General features: G+C 37.8%; 1 protein-coding gene across 4 annotated transcripts in view; it reads left to right on the forward strand.

Moving 5' to 3' along the window:
* The first annotated feature begins 13,791 nt into the window (after positions 1 to 13,791).
* The window catches only part of LOC124551243 (ADP-ribosylation factor-binding protein GGA2), a 129,789-nt gene continuing 126,264 nt past the window's right edge, over positions 13,792 to 17,316 (forward strand). Inside the window, exon 1 of one of the 4 annotated variants that reach the window (XM_047126248.1) lies at positions 13,792 to 14,046. In XM_047126248.1, coding sequence (XP_046982204.1) covers positions 14,010 to 14,046 — 37 coding nt within the window. In that variant the 5' untranslated portion in view covers positions 13,792 to 14,009. Of the gene's footprint in view, positions 14,047 to 14,372; positions 14,485 to 14,675; positions 14,695 to 14,731; positions 14,917 to 17,316 lie in introns of those variants that run through there. The other 3 variants (XM_047126256.1, XM_047126264.1, XM_047126241.1) reach the window with 3 other exon arrangements.

The following is a 17,316-nucleotide window of genomic DNA, read 5'->3' on the forward strand; positions in this document are numbered from 1 at the left end:
GCTGGTGGAGGCTCTGTAATGGTATGGAGTGTGTGCAGTTCGAGTGACATGGGATCATTGATATGTCTAGATACGACTGATAGGTGACACATACATAAGCATCCCGTCAGGTCACTTGCATCCATTAATGTCCATTTCGGATTCTGACGGACTTGGGCAATTCCAGCCGGACAATGCGACACCCCAAATGTCCATAATTGCTACAGAGTGGCTTCAGGAACACTCTTCTGAGTTTAAACACTTCCACTGCCCACCAAACTCCCCAGACTTTATTGAGCATATCTGGGATGCCTTGCAACGTGCAGTTCAGAAGTGATCTCCACCTCCTCGTACACTAACGGATTTATGGACGGTCCTGCAGCATTTGTGGTTTCAGTTCCCTCCAGCACTACTTCAGACGTTAGTCAAGTCTATGCCACGTCGTGTTGCAGCCTTTGTGCGTGGTCGTGGGGCCCTACATAGTATTAGGCAGGTGACCAGTTTCTTTGGCTCCTAAATGTATTTTCTCTTACCTGATGCCTTTCTGCCATTTCGTCATACTTACTCACTTTATGCGCCTTGCTACATGTGAACATGAACACCACAATCTACTCTAGATGAAAAATCAGTACAATAACACATGCAAATTCTTACATACTGACTTTGACATATACTGGATCGTGGCTATCGGTTCCAGACCTATCCTAACATACAGTACGAATTTGTGTCCATACCACACATACAGATGTAGCATAACAGGAAGACTGTTAAGGCTTCCTTTGCATGCTTTGTGGTTCTTTAGTCTATTCAGGAGCGAGGAACAGATGCTACTCATGAACGGACAATTCAGTTATTAATTAATTCTACATCTAATATAAAATAGTAAAAATAATAAAAAACTTTGATGTATAGTAGTAGAGTCACTTGCTATATCAGCTTTGAGTGTAGAAACACATACAGATACAAAAGACAGCAAACTACTTAAGATTCTATACAATTATTTTTAAATTTACTGAGACAATTATTGCCAGTCCTCCTATCTAGAAGTTTACACCCAATGTGCTGATAATATATTATCTGATTCTTCACAAAAGATCTTATTTGTGCAACATCCTGGTTCAAATGGCTCTGAGAACTATGAGACTTAACATCTGTGGTCATCAGTCCCCTAGAACTACTTAACCCTAACTAACCTAATGACATCACACACATTCATGCCCGAGGTAGGATTCGAACCTGCGACGGTAGCAGTCGCGCGGTTCCGGACTGAGCGCCTAGAACCGCTAGACCACCGCGGCCGGCGCAACATCCTGAGTAGGGTCGCCAAATCCAATGCTACCCCCATAAACTGCATGTGTGTCTGTCAATGTAATGTAAAAAAGGTGCGAATTAAATTAGTTCTGCCATTGACAACATGCAACAGGAAGCAATATGTGCGTTAATTCCCTGAGTTGTAACATTACTTCACTCTTAATCAGGATCGGCACTTGCAATCTAGTCATAGCAAAAGTAGAACAACTGGGTACCGAGTAATATATTTATTATAAAAACAACTCTGAAGAAAAATATGCAAATTGTGCAAGTACAGATATAAGATGTGAAAATGGCTGTGAGCACTATGGGACTTAACATCTGTGGTCATCAGTTCCCTAGAACTTAGAACTACTTAAAACCTAACTAACCTAAGGACATCACAGGATTCGAACCTGCGACCGTAGCGGTCACGCGGTTCCAGACTGCAGCGCCTAGAACTGCATGGCCACACCGGCCGGCCATATAAGATGTGAACTCCTGCTCATTAAGCTAAATCTGAGATTGGCAAAACGTCTATGATTTGATTCAAAATAGCATCCCCCTTTACAAGACAAAAACAGTAAGTGATTGATACTGATTAGCATCGAAGCTGCACCCTGACTGGTACTGTTGTAAAGGGCTGTGCGAGCAACCAAATGGAACTTAACATGTTTACTGTTAAACATTAACTCCCTATCTGCCAAGCAGTTGCATGTATCACCGAACTCAGTGCTGGAAAGTTATATTCTGCAGTGGCGATCTGCTCACTGCTGCCGGCTTTAATTTTTAGCTCGTTCGTACCTGGACAGAGAAAATACAATGAATTATAGTAGTGAATATTAAATTTCATACAAACTCTCGACGCTTGAGCATGGCCTTTTTTTATGTTAAAGATCCGTTCATGTATTTATTAACCGTGTTTCGGCTCTCTGTGTTTTACTATAATTGGACTTCGTAATAAGACAGCACCCAAAGACGACGTTGGATCGAGCTGGACGACTTTTTGCTTAGAAGTACGGAACATTTTGCCATGCCAAGAGAAGTACAGAACATTTTGCCATGCCAAGTCACCCAACAATCTTGCAATGACTAAAGATACAAAATAAAACATACAGACTAGTAATACAGTATGTTCTGAAATAAAACTCAATTAAATTACGACACGTACATTGAGACTTGAATTATGCAATTGCGAGAGCTGTTTGGTTGCAATTCGTAAATGTATTAATACAATAATGCAGTGTTAATGGCGGTGTGCCAAAGTACATCCGATCTGGACAAGACCTAGAAAACAAAAGATGCCTCTTATTCTGCCAATAATCTGACGATCAAAAATCTTCAAATGTTTCCTGCAGCTGCATACAATATTTATACAGCCGCGGACTATGTCTATGGCTCAGATTATTTCTTTATTTCATTATTTATAATTAAGTTTTCTGCTAATAAAAGCTCTGCATGCAAATGTGCCTTTAAACGGCGGTCCTGCAGACGACATACGTTGCGTAGCCGAAGATGCTGATAGAATAGAGAACGAGAAGCAGCATTCGCAAACTCCTAGGTTCGAAGATATTTCAGTGCAAAACCAGAGACGAAAAAAAAATTGTGCTTTCTCATAAGCCAGGAACATAGACTTGACTCAAACGTGTGGTAGTAAAGAAGCATTTTATAATGCTGCAGTCTCCACAAAGCACAGTTTCGTTTATGCACTCAGAAAGAAACGAATGATACCATCCTAGTGGCGAAATCAGTGGTTTCAAATAGCCAAGTGCACTTATCGACACTTCACAGAGAGTCCTATAACACACAGTCTAGTGATGTGTACCTATTGACACCCTGCCAGGGAGCCTGCTCACTTCCAAGTGCCTAATTTTCAGCAAACCTCGCCTCATTAACGTGAACCCTTCTTGCAGCTAGTCACCACCTCGTCTCAAATGGAATACCTCAAATTCACCAAGTCATGAAGCCATCAAACAATCTTCAACAAGTTGTGACCCCTCCTCTCTCTACAAATTCAGCCAACCAGATGCTTTTCTGTAACCTTTGGTGGAAATAAACCTGCGCGTCTGCCATTGGAACTATTGTGACAGTTAGTTCCCATCTGCAGCAGACATTCTACAGTACATTCCACCATGCTAAAAAGGCTGATTGTGGCGGTTGCAAGACGCTGTTTCAACACTCTTGTGGTTTCAGTATCGTCTTGGTCCCACCTCCTCAGTGACCGCAGGTCTGCTGTGAGAAGCCCCCTTTTCCACTGGCCACTTGACGGGGTTCCGCTCATAGGCTGTAAACACCCAGCATTCTCTTTTCAGAGTCATAAAAGTGCTCTCGCTGCAGAGCTTGTCCCATGTAGATCACAGGGACTAAGAGGGCCCATTTTTGTCCCACTGTCAAAGGCAGTGTGAAAGTACATTCTAAGCATGCACCTCTACAGAAATGTTAGTGTGGCTACACCATACCAACCAATAACTGATTAATAATGCAATTACCCCTCATAATGATGCAATCCCATGCTAGGTAAATGAAAAATGCATTGTCCAAATTATTCATGTATCTTAGCAACTTCTTGCTGCTGTACACTTTATTTTCTGTGATGTGCTCAAATCACAATATTTTGTTACAAAAACTGAGTTCTTACATAATCAACAGAGTAACTAACTGGTTAGTCTCATAATACTTAACGGATAGAATGCAGAAAGTTGTATTTCATAATTGAACAGCTACAGACAGGACAGTCAATGGAGATCAACAAGGTTCAATATTAGTTCCTCTGTTGTTTTTCGTGTGTGTTAATGGTCTTCCATTTAATATACATCCATTTAATAAGCATTATAGCTGTATTTGCAGATTACACAAGTACTATAATCAGCTGCAAACGACATCAGAACAAGGAAAATTTTAAATAATTTCTTTGTAAATATTATTGACTGATTTACTGCAAATGGTCTCTCTCTTAGTTTTAAGAAAGTGCATCATATTAAGCTCAGCATGCCAAAGAGTACATCACTAGTGATAAATCTGAAGCATACACAGTGGTTAATAAGCAAGGCTGGATATTTAAATTTTTGGGTACATATGATTATGAGAATTTAAATTGAAAAGAAACAAATTCTTGAGGTTGTAAGGAAGTCAGTCAGATTTGCCCTTTATTTTGTAGAGGGTCTTTGAACCAGATAAATCAGTAAGTTAACATGCTTAGCTTATTTATATTCAGTAAGAAGGAATAATGAAAGCCATGACCGCAAAATTAGAAAAAAATGATCCTCATTACTCTTTATTGAAACTGACTGTATTGCTGAAAGGAATGAATGGTGCTGCTAGTGAATTATTTTATCATGATATTAAATGTGATATTAAATGTCTGAAAGACAGCAAGGCTAAATTTCAAAGCAACGTGGAAAACTTCTTTCTGAGCAACTCCTTCAATAAAACAGAAGACTTTTTATGTAGAAAATTCTCACTTATTCAGTGGAGAAGTGTTAAATAGAGACTTCAGTGACTAAACTAAATATTATTTTGTGTTATGTGAACGCATCTGCAAATGGCCTGTCTTCAGCCACCATGCAATTTATATTCTGTAAACTGAACTACTCCACTTCAGAGTCAGCTTGTAGCAAACTAACTAACCAGAACTAAGAGTTCAGAACTAAAGTGTCACATAAGCAAATTGTGCATTTCAGCCAACTTCCATGATCACATTCAAGAAGACATAAGTAATCAATACAGGACATACAGTTAAATTTATACCGAATCATACCCTGTACAAGTGTTTCAATTATCTTCTTTATTTGATTTACCTTCATAACATTTACACACTTTACAGCTATGTTTACATAACACACCAATGTGTTTCATGGCTGAATCCTCTTGTTTAAGTGCTAGAAGTCTTTAACTTATCTCACCCAAATTACTAAATGTCGATATGTATTAGACATCCAAAAATGTGAAAACATCCCACAACATATTTCAAATGCCAGTGTTCACACATGTCATCAACAGAATGGAACAGGGTGCCAACATTAAGGTTGGGAAGAAGGTTTTGATGTTAACATAGGTGGTGGAACTGAGAACTGTAACATAATCTACTAACATTGGAAGTTAAATAATTCTTGTCATGGTCACTCACATTATTGTACTGGATTTTGTGTCTTTCTCTAAGTTTTTATTTATTGTTTGCTTTAATTTTTGTGATAGGTTGCAAAGATTCTAAGTAACTTGGATGTTTTACTTTCTAGCGTTCTTCGAACACAGATGAGATATCTCTAAGCAGTATTGTACCTAGACAAAGAAAGAGCCTACATTTATGAGTCATACGAATATGAATTATTTAAACAATTTTCATTCAACAGCTAATAACTCACCTCTAGTGAAAGAGAAAAATCGCTGTTAATTTTAACTTATTTGGTATATAGAAAGAAAAACAACAATAGGCGAGGAAAATATGTTGTTTGACGTGTTTGCATTTATTCTCTAGCAAATAAATGTCTATATGTTAAAATGTTTGGCTGAAACATTTCCAATTGTTTCATTTCTCAGCAGTTTATTATACACATTTTTGCAGAATGTTTGTTATGAATTATGCTTCAGCCTTTAATAAACTTTATATTTTTTAGTTCCTTAATTGTGATACTATATCCAGACCTTTTGTATCACTTAATGTACCATATCTCATAACCTCAATTATGCTGTTCAGTACTGGGATGAACCAATGAAGTGATACGTCGATGTTCCATGTAGTATGAACACATAATCATGTTCCAGCTTCATTTCCCAGTTTGCACACATTTCGCATCTAAAAAAATTATTGATCTACATGTCAGGATCTGTCTGCATGGATGTTATGTGCACAAACATTTCTGCAGATAGACTGTTGCATGTAGATCAACTTTAAGATTTTAGATGTCTGTTTTTCAATTGGTCAGAGAAAAGGAATTAATATTGAAAATGAAATTGAACCTTTATAAGTTAAAAAGAGAAAAGTACTTGGAGATTTTACTAAATAAAGTTAATTTTCCATTGCGCAAATGCACAATGTTTGAAATATTGCCTGAATTTAATCATGTGTTGCAGGTGGCATCACTGCTAAGGCTGCCAGCAATATATCGCCTATGTTTGGGAGGGTACCTTATGGTCACTTTTTTGGCACCATATTAAATAAAAATCTTTACTGTCTCTTCCATGCACTATTTTTATATATGTTTTAAAATTTTGTAGTTCATTACATTTAATGTAGAGTACCTTCTAAACAATTTGCACTATGTACAAAATTTTCTGAAATCGTTCTTAAAAATTCATGTTTCATTTAATTTCATAACAGACATGTGGAGGCAGCCAATTTGTACTACACATGATAATGTGATGACTAACATACTAGACCAATTTAATTCCACACATTATGTATATTAACCATAAAAATATTATATGTTACATTTTACTTTTTAGGACATGTTGCCAATTAAAAACTTTATTTTTCTGAAATTTAGTTGAAACTGCAATGATCTACGATATAGGTATAGACAATTTTGAAAATATGACCTGGACAAGATTACAAATGGAGATTTGTTTCATATTACATTGCACCAAAGACCATTCCTGAAGCATAGTTATCATTCTGCGGTATTTCTTTGTCTTCAAACTTCTTCTTGTCATTCCTTTCTGCATAGGTTGCTTCTTTGGTCAATGTATATTAATTATATTTATGTTCACCTAGTTCAACAGAAATAACTATTCAGCTTCTTTATGTACAATGATGTTGCTTAGGAGATAAATATACAGGGTGATTCAAAAAGAATACCACAACTTTAAAAATGTGTATTTAATGAAAGAAACATAATATAACCTTCCGTTATACATCATTACAAAGAGTATTTAAGAAGGTTTTTTTTCACTCAAAAACAAGTTCAGAGATGTTCAATATGGCCCCCTCCAGACACACGAGCAATGTCAACCCGATACTCCAACTCGTTCCACGCACTCTGTAGCATATCAGGCGTAACAGTTTGGATAGCTGCTGTTATTTCTCGTTTCAAATCATCAATGGTGGCTGGAAGAGGTGGCCGAAACACCATATCCTTAACATACCCCCATAAGAAAAAATCGCAGGGGGTAAGATCAGGGCTTCTTGGAGGCCAGTGATGAAGTGCTCTGTCACGGGCTGCCTGGCAGCCGATCCATCGCCTCGGGTAGTTGACGTTCAGGTTTCATAACTAGCCTTTTTCGTAGGACTCTCCTTACAGTTGATTGTGGAATTTGCAGCTCTCTGCTAGCTCTGCGAGTCGATTTTCCTGGGCTGCGAACAAATGCTTGCTGGATGCGTGCTACATTTTCATCACTCGTTCTCGGCCATCCAGAACTTTTCCCTTTGCACAAACACCCATTCTCTGTAAACTGTTTATACCAACGTTTAATACACCACCTATCAGGAGGTTTAATACCATACTTCGTTCGAAATGCACGCTGAACAACTGTCGTCGATTCACTTCTGCCGTACTCAATAACACAAAAAGCTTTCTGTTGAGCGGTCGCCATCTTAGCATCAACTTACGCTGACGCCTAGTCAACAGCGCCTCAAGCGAACAAATGTACAACTAAATGAAACTTTATAGCTCCCTTAATTCGCCGACAGATAGTGCTTAGCTCTGCCTTTTGTCGTTGCAGAGTTTTAAATTCCTAAAGTTGTGGTATTCTTTTTGAATCACCCTGTATTTTACATAGATGAATCGCTTAAAATAAATAATATTTGCCTAGCAATAGAACTTTGACTTAATTTACCATTATGCACATAATTCTGGCAAATATTGTTGTATAATTTCGTAAGTATCTTCTTTGATAAAGAAATTGTCGAAATGTAAACAATGTGATGGTGTAGATTGTCTGGAAGTAATTGAATAACAAAGTAGTAGGAAGGGTTTAGCATCTACTAGAAAAATCGTGACTGCTAATTTTATTTATTTATTTATTTCATTTTATATAGATCCTGAAGTGTGAGCATGTCACATGAGATGTGGAACGACTCATATATACAAAACAACAAAATTACAAAAAGATACGAAATATACAAAACAATCTTCTTTAAATACCTAAAAATTTTCTGTGTAATTACACATTCTAACACAAGATTTAAAAGAAAAGTATATATAAGAGCATATTTCTTTGATTATTACATAGCTGAAAAGCAGTACTACAGTTTTACATATTTTAAATTGGAAGATTGAAAGCCATTTCTTTGTTTATAAAATGGAGAGTTCTCTCTAAATGCAGTGTCCCCATTTGGTACATAAAACTTTTCTAATGAATAGATGGGCATATTTAACAAATGTTTCTGTAATTTAACTTTAAACAGAGGTCTCTTAGACATTTTATCTGTTCAGGGAGAGAGCTAAAAATTTTGGTGCCTGATCATTTGACATCTCTTTGAGTCACTGTCGTGTTCTTAAGTTGATAATAAGGATTCACGAAAAAATTTGAATCATTAGGAGGCAAGCCACATGGGAGCTTCTTACCCAATAATTGATACAGAGGTTTCTCTCAGTAGCACTGACTGCTCTGTTCGTACACTGATCACTCTTGATTTTTTCCTTTAATGAATTTATGGATGTATTGGGTTGTTAGTATTTACTGCATGCCAAAAAAATCTACACACACAGAACCTATTTATTTATTTGTCTATAGACCATTCAGTGCAACTGTATCAGACTGTCATATGTTACAGAAATAATATATACATATGTAAACAATAACAGTGTATGATAGGCTTAGGTGAGGATAGGGCAGGAGGTCAGCTTTGGCCTAATCAAAGGAACCACCCCAATATTTACTCTAGCAACTAGGGATAACTATGGAAAACCCAACTCAGGATGGCTGGATGATGAATAAGCCCCGTTCCTCCCAAGTGGAAGTGTGCAGAATTAAGACTGACATAATCATCTCACTCAGCATGTGACTGGAAGAGGAATCACAAATCCATAGTCTATATTGTGACTGTAACATGCACAAGAAGTAAATCAAAGGTATAACAAGAACAAGAAATTTTGAAAATAATGCTGCTGAAAAAGTGAAAACATATCAACACATTATGTAACACTATTGAAAAGTACAACATACACAATAAGTAAATCAATGGTATACTCTAACTAACACGTGAAATTTTGATATAAAACACCCTTGAAAAACTAAAACCACACAAAATACATGACGTACCTAACACTGCTGAAAAGTACAATGCACAAAGCCCACCAACACTACATCTGTCACAACTAGGCGAGAACCAGATCGCCCCTCAGAGGAGATGGTATTGCACTGTATCTGTACGAGCTTAGGCAACATTCTTTCAGTAGGATGTAAACAAAATACTTCACCAAAGTTAAAATAAACAGGTGCAAACATGATGATTTGCAAGTGCTGGAACACCATGACAGGAAATCACATAACATAAAGTCATTGAGCTCACTACTAACAAGTAAAGTCATTGAGCTCACTACTAACAAGGAGAGGTCCCTAGTAGTGGGACCGGCTTTTTAAAACCAAATGTACGGTGATGTAGGTTAAGACACAAAGTATCACATCCTGCATCCATTCACCCTGGTGGACCCTCGATTGTGGGTAGCTGACAAAAAAATTTCGGAATTTTAGTGATTCCCAATGGAGTTAAGAAATCTAATTATGTACTCTGGTTGCATGGTGTACTGGATAGGACAACAGCTTAATATGCAACAGGTTTTGAGTTCGATTCTTATCGGGTGCAGCAATTTGGTTTTTTTTTCTTTATCGAAATGACTTTGGTTATTGCTTTTAATTCAATTAATTGGTTTTAATGCAACTTTTTTATTTCTACTCCTTTACTTTATATTAATCACCATATGAACGTCTTACATTTGTTTCATTTTTTCTTTATATCTTTCTTTTTCCAATCGGAATTTTTATGAATATGAATTTAATTATATTTGTATATTATTATATTCAGTTATTCGAAAATTCCGATCTATCAGTTAGAAAACAAAAGACCAAATAATCTTTTTATTTATTTATTTATTTACACGTCAAGTTCCGTAGGACCAAATTGAGGAGCAAATCTCCAAGGTCATGGAACGTGTCAGCACACGAACTTACAACATAAAAGTAATAACACATAAAAATAAATGTTCATGAACCTGTAAAAAAGTCTGTGCGTGAGTTTAAGTAAGCGCTATCAGCAATCTAATAAGAATCAGCTTAATTTTTCAAGGGACTCCTCGACAGAACAGAAAGAGCGACCCATGAGAAAACTCTTCAGTTTCGATTTGAAATCTCGTGGATTACTGCTAAGATTTTTGAATTCGAGTGGCAGCAATATTGATTGTGCAGTGGTGTGAAAATGTATTTTTTGTTGCCAGATACGTAACTTTTTTGCATGGTAATCCTCATACAAACATTTAAAACATAACATAATAACTATTGCACTATGCACAAAATAACGAAGGTGAAGATTTAAATGAAAAAGGGGCTTTTAAGTACAGCAAAATTTAAACAAAATGAGAAATACACTCCTGGAAATTGAAATAAGAACACCGTGAATTCATTGTCCCAGGAAGGGGAAACTTTATTGACACATTCCTGGGGTCAGATACATCACATGATCACACTGACAGAACCACAGGCACATAGACACAGGCAACAGAGCATGCACAATGTCGGCACTAGTACAGTGTATATCCACCTTTCGCAGCAATGCAGGCTGCTATTCTCCCATAGAGACGATCGTAGAGATGCTGGATGTAGTCCTGTGGAACGGCTTGCCATGCCATTTCCACCTGGCGCCTCAGTTGGACCAGCGTTCGTGCTGGACGTGCAGACCGCGTGAGACGACGCTTCATCCAGTCCCAAACATGCTCAATGGGGGACAGATCCGGAGATCTTGCTGGCCAGGGTAGTTGACTTACACCTTCTAGAGCACGTTGGGTGGCACGGGATACATGCGGACGTGCATTGTCCTGTTGGAACAGCAAGTTCCCTTGCCGGTCTAGGAATGGTAGAACGATGGGTTCGATGACGGTTTGGATGTACCGTGCACTATTCAGTGTCCCCTCGACGATCACCAGTGGTGTACGGCCAGTGTAGGAGATCGCCCCCCACACCATGATGCCGGGTGTTGGCCCTGTGTGCCTCGGTCGTATGCAGTCCTGATTGTGGCGCTCACCTGCACGGCGCCAAACATGCATACGACCATCATTGGCACCAAGGCAGAAGCGACTCTCATCGCTGAAGACGACACGTCTCCATTCGTCCCTCCATTCACGCCTGTCGCGACACCACTGGAGGCGGGCTGCACGATGTTGGGGCGTGAGCAGAAGACGGCCTAACGGTGTGCGGGACCGTAGCCCAGCTTCATGGAGACGGTTGCGAATGGTCCTCGCCGATACCCCAGGAGCAACAGTGTCTCTAATTTGCTGGGAAGTGGCGGTGCGGTCCCCTACGGCACTGCGTAGGATCCTACGGTCTTGGCGTGCATCCGTGCGTCGCTGCGGTCTGGTCCCAGGTCGACGGGCATGTGCACCTTCCGCTGACCACTGGCGACAACATCGATGTACTGTGGAGACCTCACGCCCCACGTGTTGAGCAATTCGGCGGTACATCCACCCGGCCTCCCGCATGCCCACTATACGCCCTCGCTCAAAGTCCGTCAACTGCACATACGGTTCACGTCCACGCTGTCGCGGCATGCTACCAGTGTTAAAGACTGCGATGGAGCTCTGTATGCCACGGCAAACTGGCTGACACTGACGGCGGCGGTGCACAAATGCTGCGCAGCTAGCGCCATTCGACGGCCAACACTGCGGTTCCTGGTGTGTCCGCTGTGCCGTGCGTGTGATCATTGCTTGTACAGCCCTCTCGCAGTGTCCGGAGCAAGTATGGTGGGTCTGACACACCGGTGTCAATGTGTTCTTTTTTCCATTTCCAGGAGTGTAGATGCAATGAATGCAATAATATGAATGAAAAAAAAAAAAAAACAGGGTGATGAAACAAAATAAATTAAATCGAAATTAATACATAAAATTAACTAAAAGCACATGAACAAAGCTTCCAAGTGGAAAAAGAATGACAGGTGGAAAATGGGAGCAAATGAAGAAGTTGATATAATGATTGAAATGATGTGATGAAGGATTGGAAAAAAATTGAACCTTTAAATCAATTACTTGAATAAAAATGATGATCAAAGTTATTTAGATAAAGATTTAAAAATTTACAGCATGTAGCAAGATCCAAATCCAGAACCCCCTGCATGTGAAGCTGCTATCCTGTCCCTCACACCACACAACCAGACTATTTAACATTTTTAATGCCACACAAAATTTCGAAATTCCTTTCGTCAGTTACTAGCAAATGAGGGCCCACTAAGGTGAACAGCTGCATTGTGTGATACCGCGGATCTTAACCTACATAACCATATAGATGATTTCGAAAAGTCGATCCCACTGCTGGAGACCTATCCTTGTAAGTATGTATGTGGGGCCCACTGCATACAATGTATTCCAAACAGAATCGCTGAAAGAAAAAAAAATCCAGTTGCTTTCCAGAACTTGAATGGTTTACTGTTGTTGAAATAAGGTGTAGCAGCAGACACGATCTTCACTCTAACATTTTGTATCTTACGGTCATTTCTCATTCTGTACCCAGTAAAGTACGTCAATGTAATCAAGAAAGACTATAGAATTTAATAAAATCATAAAAAATTCTGTTTATCGATCATTCACAAATACATAGTAGCTTAACACTATTATAAAGGTATGCAAATCTGTTATGTCCAGTATTGATGCTAATTCTCCACATATCCTGAAGCTTTGTTCTTAACATACACATTTGAAGTTAATTAACACAAACTTCAAATGTTTCAAGAGGAGTTTGATTACTATCCTATAGTGCTCAAATCACTCTTCTAATGTTTACTATTGATGATAGCAGTATTTTTGCTAGCGATACTGACTAGTCTGCGAGAACCATAAACATGTGATAGTTAAATGAAAATCGCAATTTAGTAGTCTTCGTTGAAAACCATTAACTTTCTGTCATCATTGTTATTCTTCTCAAAATTAGTAATGATGTTATAAAGTGCGTACGTGATTAATCGCTAGCTGAGAGCTGATACGATAAAGGAAGACGCATCTACAACTACGGTAGCCAAATTTTGTAATGAAACTTTAGAGCAGATGCATAGCAGAGATATTATTTGAGTCGCAGCTTTTCATTTCATCATAAATTTTCTTCATAAAACTAGTACCAGTATATAAAATTTACATTTGACATTGTGATCCCTGTATTTATTCTTCAGATAGACCTAAATGTTTCTTGACTATTGTTTTAAGCTACTCTCTTATGCGCTGGATATAAGGCCTACATGAGAACTTTCTAAAACTATTTTACTCCACTATGGCTTTTTATAGGTGAAAAACCGTGTAGGAAAGGCCATTGGAAGTGATAGAAAAATCGAGTATCATTACGAAAATGTTTGATTGAACGCTGCGGTGTACTCTTGATGAATCAGCTGATGCAATTGAATTTTGCATAGAAACGTCCGCAGTATAATGTCTATTACAATTAAAATTTGCTTTTACTTGAACAACGAAAACAATTAAATGAAACTTCTGCGAAACTGAAAGCAACATACCACAATTTGTATCAGGGGCATTTAGGTCTGAGTATTTTGTTTTGACAAATGGCTGTACAGTTGGTAAGACTACTGTGCAGTGGATGCAGTGTTTGTGGCGATGGAGGACTACTCAGCTACGCTAGAAAATATTATACGTAAGTTGTTAATGCTATGTAGCTGGATGATATTAATTCAAAAGTAGAGTGCTCAAAGAAGATACCATTGTCAATATTGTTCGCCCAATGAAATGCGTCAGTCAGCAACGAAGATTTTAAAACGTCGCTTTCTATGTTGTTACCTTCTGTTTGACAAGCCCTGAGAACCGCTCGACATGAATTAGTTTAGCTTCTTGAGTATTCAGCTATTGTCAATAGCATAGAGTTACAATGCGTGGTACATCGTTAGTAGACGATGTACGAATGAGAAGTTTGTGTTTAGGCGCTACTTCTGACTATGAATAAAAATAAACTATCAATGACTACGAGAACCAAAATTTCATGGAACCTCGAACCTTTCGGAAGATAGCGAAATTCAGTTTTTTTGGCACGACTAGAATTTGGTTACTGCGATGGCATTTCCAACAAAAGAGCAGTGTGTGTTTCTGATTTTCATTACGTTCTATAGAATTGAAGTGAATTTTGGAAAGTAGGACGACACTATAGCGCTAAATAGAGTAAACAATGTCCTTGGTAAACAGTTTTCTTGTGCTTCAGTGATGTAAAAATAAAAAGTGGCCACAATAGTTTTTATCAGCAGTTGACTGGTAGGGGGTTGTAATGCTTACGGAAACTAAAACAAACGAAGTGAGCAACAGCTTCGTAACAAAATCCAATACTTGAGACTTGTCGACTGATGTGTTTTCATATTTCTAAGAAAACATTTTGTAATGACTTGTATTAAAAATCCGAAGCTTTCGACTGTTGTGAATATTTTGATGAAATGCGTACACACAGAATGTCAGCATTGTTCCTGTAACTGTGATGTGCAGGTGTCTGGCGTCAGATCTAATTGTGCTCTCGTAAAAGGTAACTGTGTGCCTGGTTAACCACTGCGTGTAGAAGGATTATGTTGAATATTTGCTTTTTTGTAGGCGAAAATTGTTTTTGTCTGCATCATCGTAATATTTTTTTCTTGACAAACTGTTACATTGGGATTGAAATAATTTGCTAGAGAACGCGTGTGGACAGGAATAGTCTTACGCCAGATCCCCAGTTTTGTGCAGTGCGTCCAGAACAAATGATACACATTCTAGATGTACGTATATTGCTCGTGGCCAAGCGACGTTAGGATATGAATCGCAAAGGATAAAACAAAGTTTCATGAAAAGTAGCTAGTTGAGTTAATTTCATGATTCCAAGAATTATGTACAACATCTTATTTAAAACATAAATTACACTATTGGCAGTGTGTTGCTTCACTTAGACTGGGATGCAGTTGTGTGTGTAACTTATATTGAGAGTAAACTACCCTTTCGACAAGTTTTGTGTTATTTCTGAGGATACGGTATTGGAAAATAGTTATTTTAATCTTAATTTGGTTGAGAGAGAGCATAAGCTAAGTATTTATAAAAATCACCACATATAATTGACCAAAGTTCAGAATTATCATTGCCTTCTAGTATGCTGGATTCCCTTCTGAGCAGGGTATCAAGAATTTGTTAGTTGTGGATCCTTTTTCAGTGGAATGGCTTTCGTAATTGGCAGGCCATTAGAAAATAAAAGGTATAATAAATAATGTTAGTACAGTAGGTCACAATATAAACAACTCAAATCGTATTATCCTCATTATGTAAATCAAAGAATTCTTCAGTGTTGTTAGTTGTTTAGAGCTACATGTTCCATGAATTATAAGTACATTTACTACTAATGCTATATCATTGACAAGGTAGGACCAAATAAGCCCCATTGGAATTTCATTAAGATACTATAATAAAATGGAGAAATGCACTTTGTTAATGTAAAATATGGCAACATGTTGACCATGACATTGATTTTATTATATGATAATGAAACTTAAATTATAATTCCATAAATACAAGTACTTTGAATGTGATACAAGTAGGATGACAGTGCTCCATTCATTTATATGGACAGTTCTTTGCATTTTTCGAATGGTGATGATATGAAGAAAATGATCAAATACAAGTAGGTTGTATGAATTATGTGAATGTAATAACCTACATTACATCACAAGAAGATAATTGCGCTTCTCAGTTTGCTTATTTTCAATGAGATGTATTTTGCACAAAGTAGCCTAACTTTTCATTGATGTTAAGATATGTCGCCATTTTCAGGAGATGATGGTTTAAATTTTCCTCCAGGTTTATTTTTGAACACATTGCCTTCTTTGATTAAGCTGAATGCTTCCTTAATCGGTGTATCCTCCACATAAGTGACCCAATGATGGATCCCTGATAACTCCACTGTTTATGCAGGCTTTGAAAACTTATGCTTCTTTTTGTATTCATTGTCTGGTAATAGGAATTGATTTTTGTGTTTGTGTGATCTTTTTACTATTCCACTATTTTCAAAATCTTTTACGTAGTATTTGAAGTAAATCTCCATTAATTGGTCAGATGCATCTTAAAAAACTTGGAGATATATCATATAGCTTTTCTTTGTATCGGTGTGAATTTTTTGAATGTTTTTGTTTTGGGAAAATCAGATGAAAGACACAGCAGTACTCTGTGCATTGTTCTAGTGTAAAAATTTCTTTTATAATTAATTGTCTAACTATTGTTCTCTACTCTTGTAAGAGTTCATTGAATCCTAAAATTTATTGCTCCATACAGAGTACTTGGTCTCTTTGTTTACAGTTCAGTAGGACTACATCAAAGCATTTTACAAGTAGTGTATGTAAAATTGTCATGTTTGTTCTGTACAGTGTGTTTGAGAAATTCCATGTCTGAATGTGTATTTATGTTTCACTAAATGTGGGTAACCTCATTTAAGTTTGCATTATTTTTCTCAGGTAAGGTGCCTGTCACGTAGAACATTTTTGTTTCAAAGAGAGAAGAAAAGAAAAGAACTTTGAAATATATAGTCTCTAAACAAGTGCAGAAAGCACCAAGTAGATGAAACTTCCTGGCAGATTAAAACTCTGTGCCGGACCGAGACTCAAACTCGTGACCTTTGCCTTTCGCGGCCACATGCTTGGTACAGCACTTGCCTGCGAAAGACAAAGGTCCCGAGTTTGAGTCTCGGTCCGTCACACAGTTTTAATCTGCCAGGAAGTTTCATATCAGCGCACACTATGCTGCAGAGTGAAAATCTCATTCTGGAAACCAAGTAGATGATTGTCAGATCTGAAAGAATGGTACCATGTTAATATGCTGAAGTCAGGGTCTCTGACACTTTAGCACAACAAACCTAAGTGTTGCAGATGAAAATCAGTGAAAGTGGTTTGGATGAGTTCTACTGTATCTT

This window comes from Schistocerca americana, chromosome 1, assembly GCF_021461395.2.
Source record: "Schistocerca americana isolate TAMUIC-IGC-003095 chromosome 1, iqSchAmer2.1, whole genome shotgun sequence".
In the NCBI taxonomy this organism is placed as follows: Eukaryota; Metazoa; Arthropoda; class Insecta; order Orthoptera; family Acrididae; genus Schistocerca; species Schistocerca americana.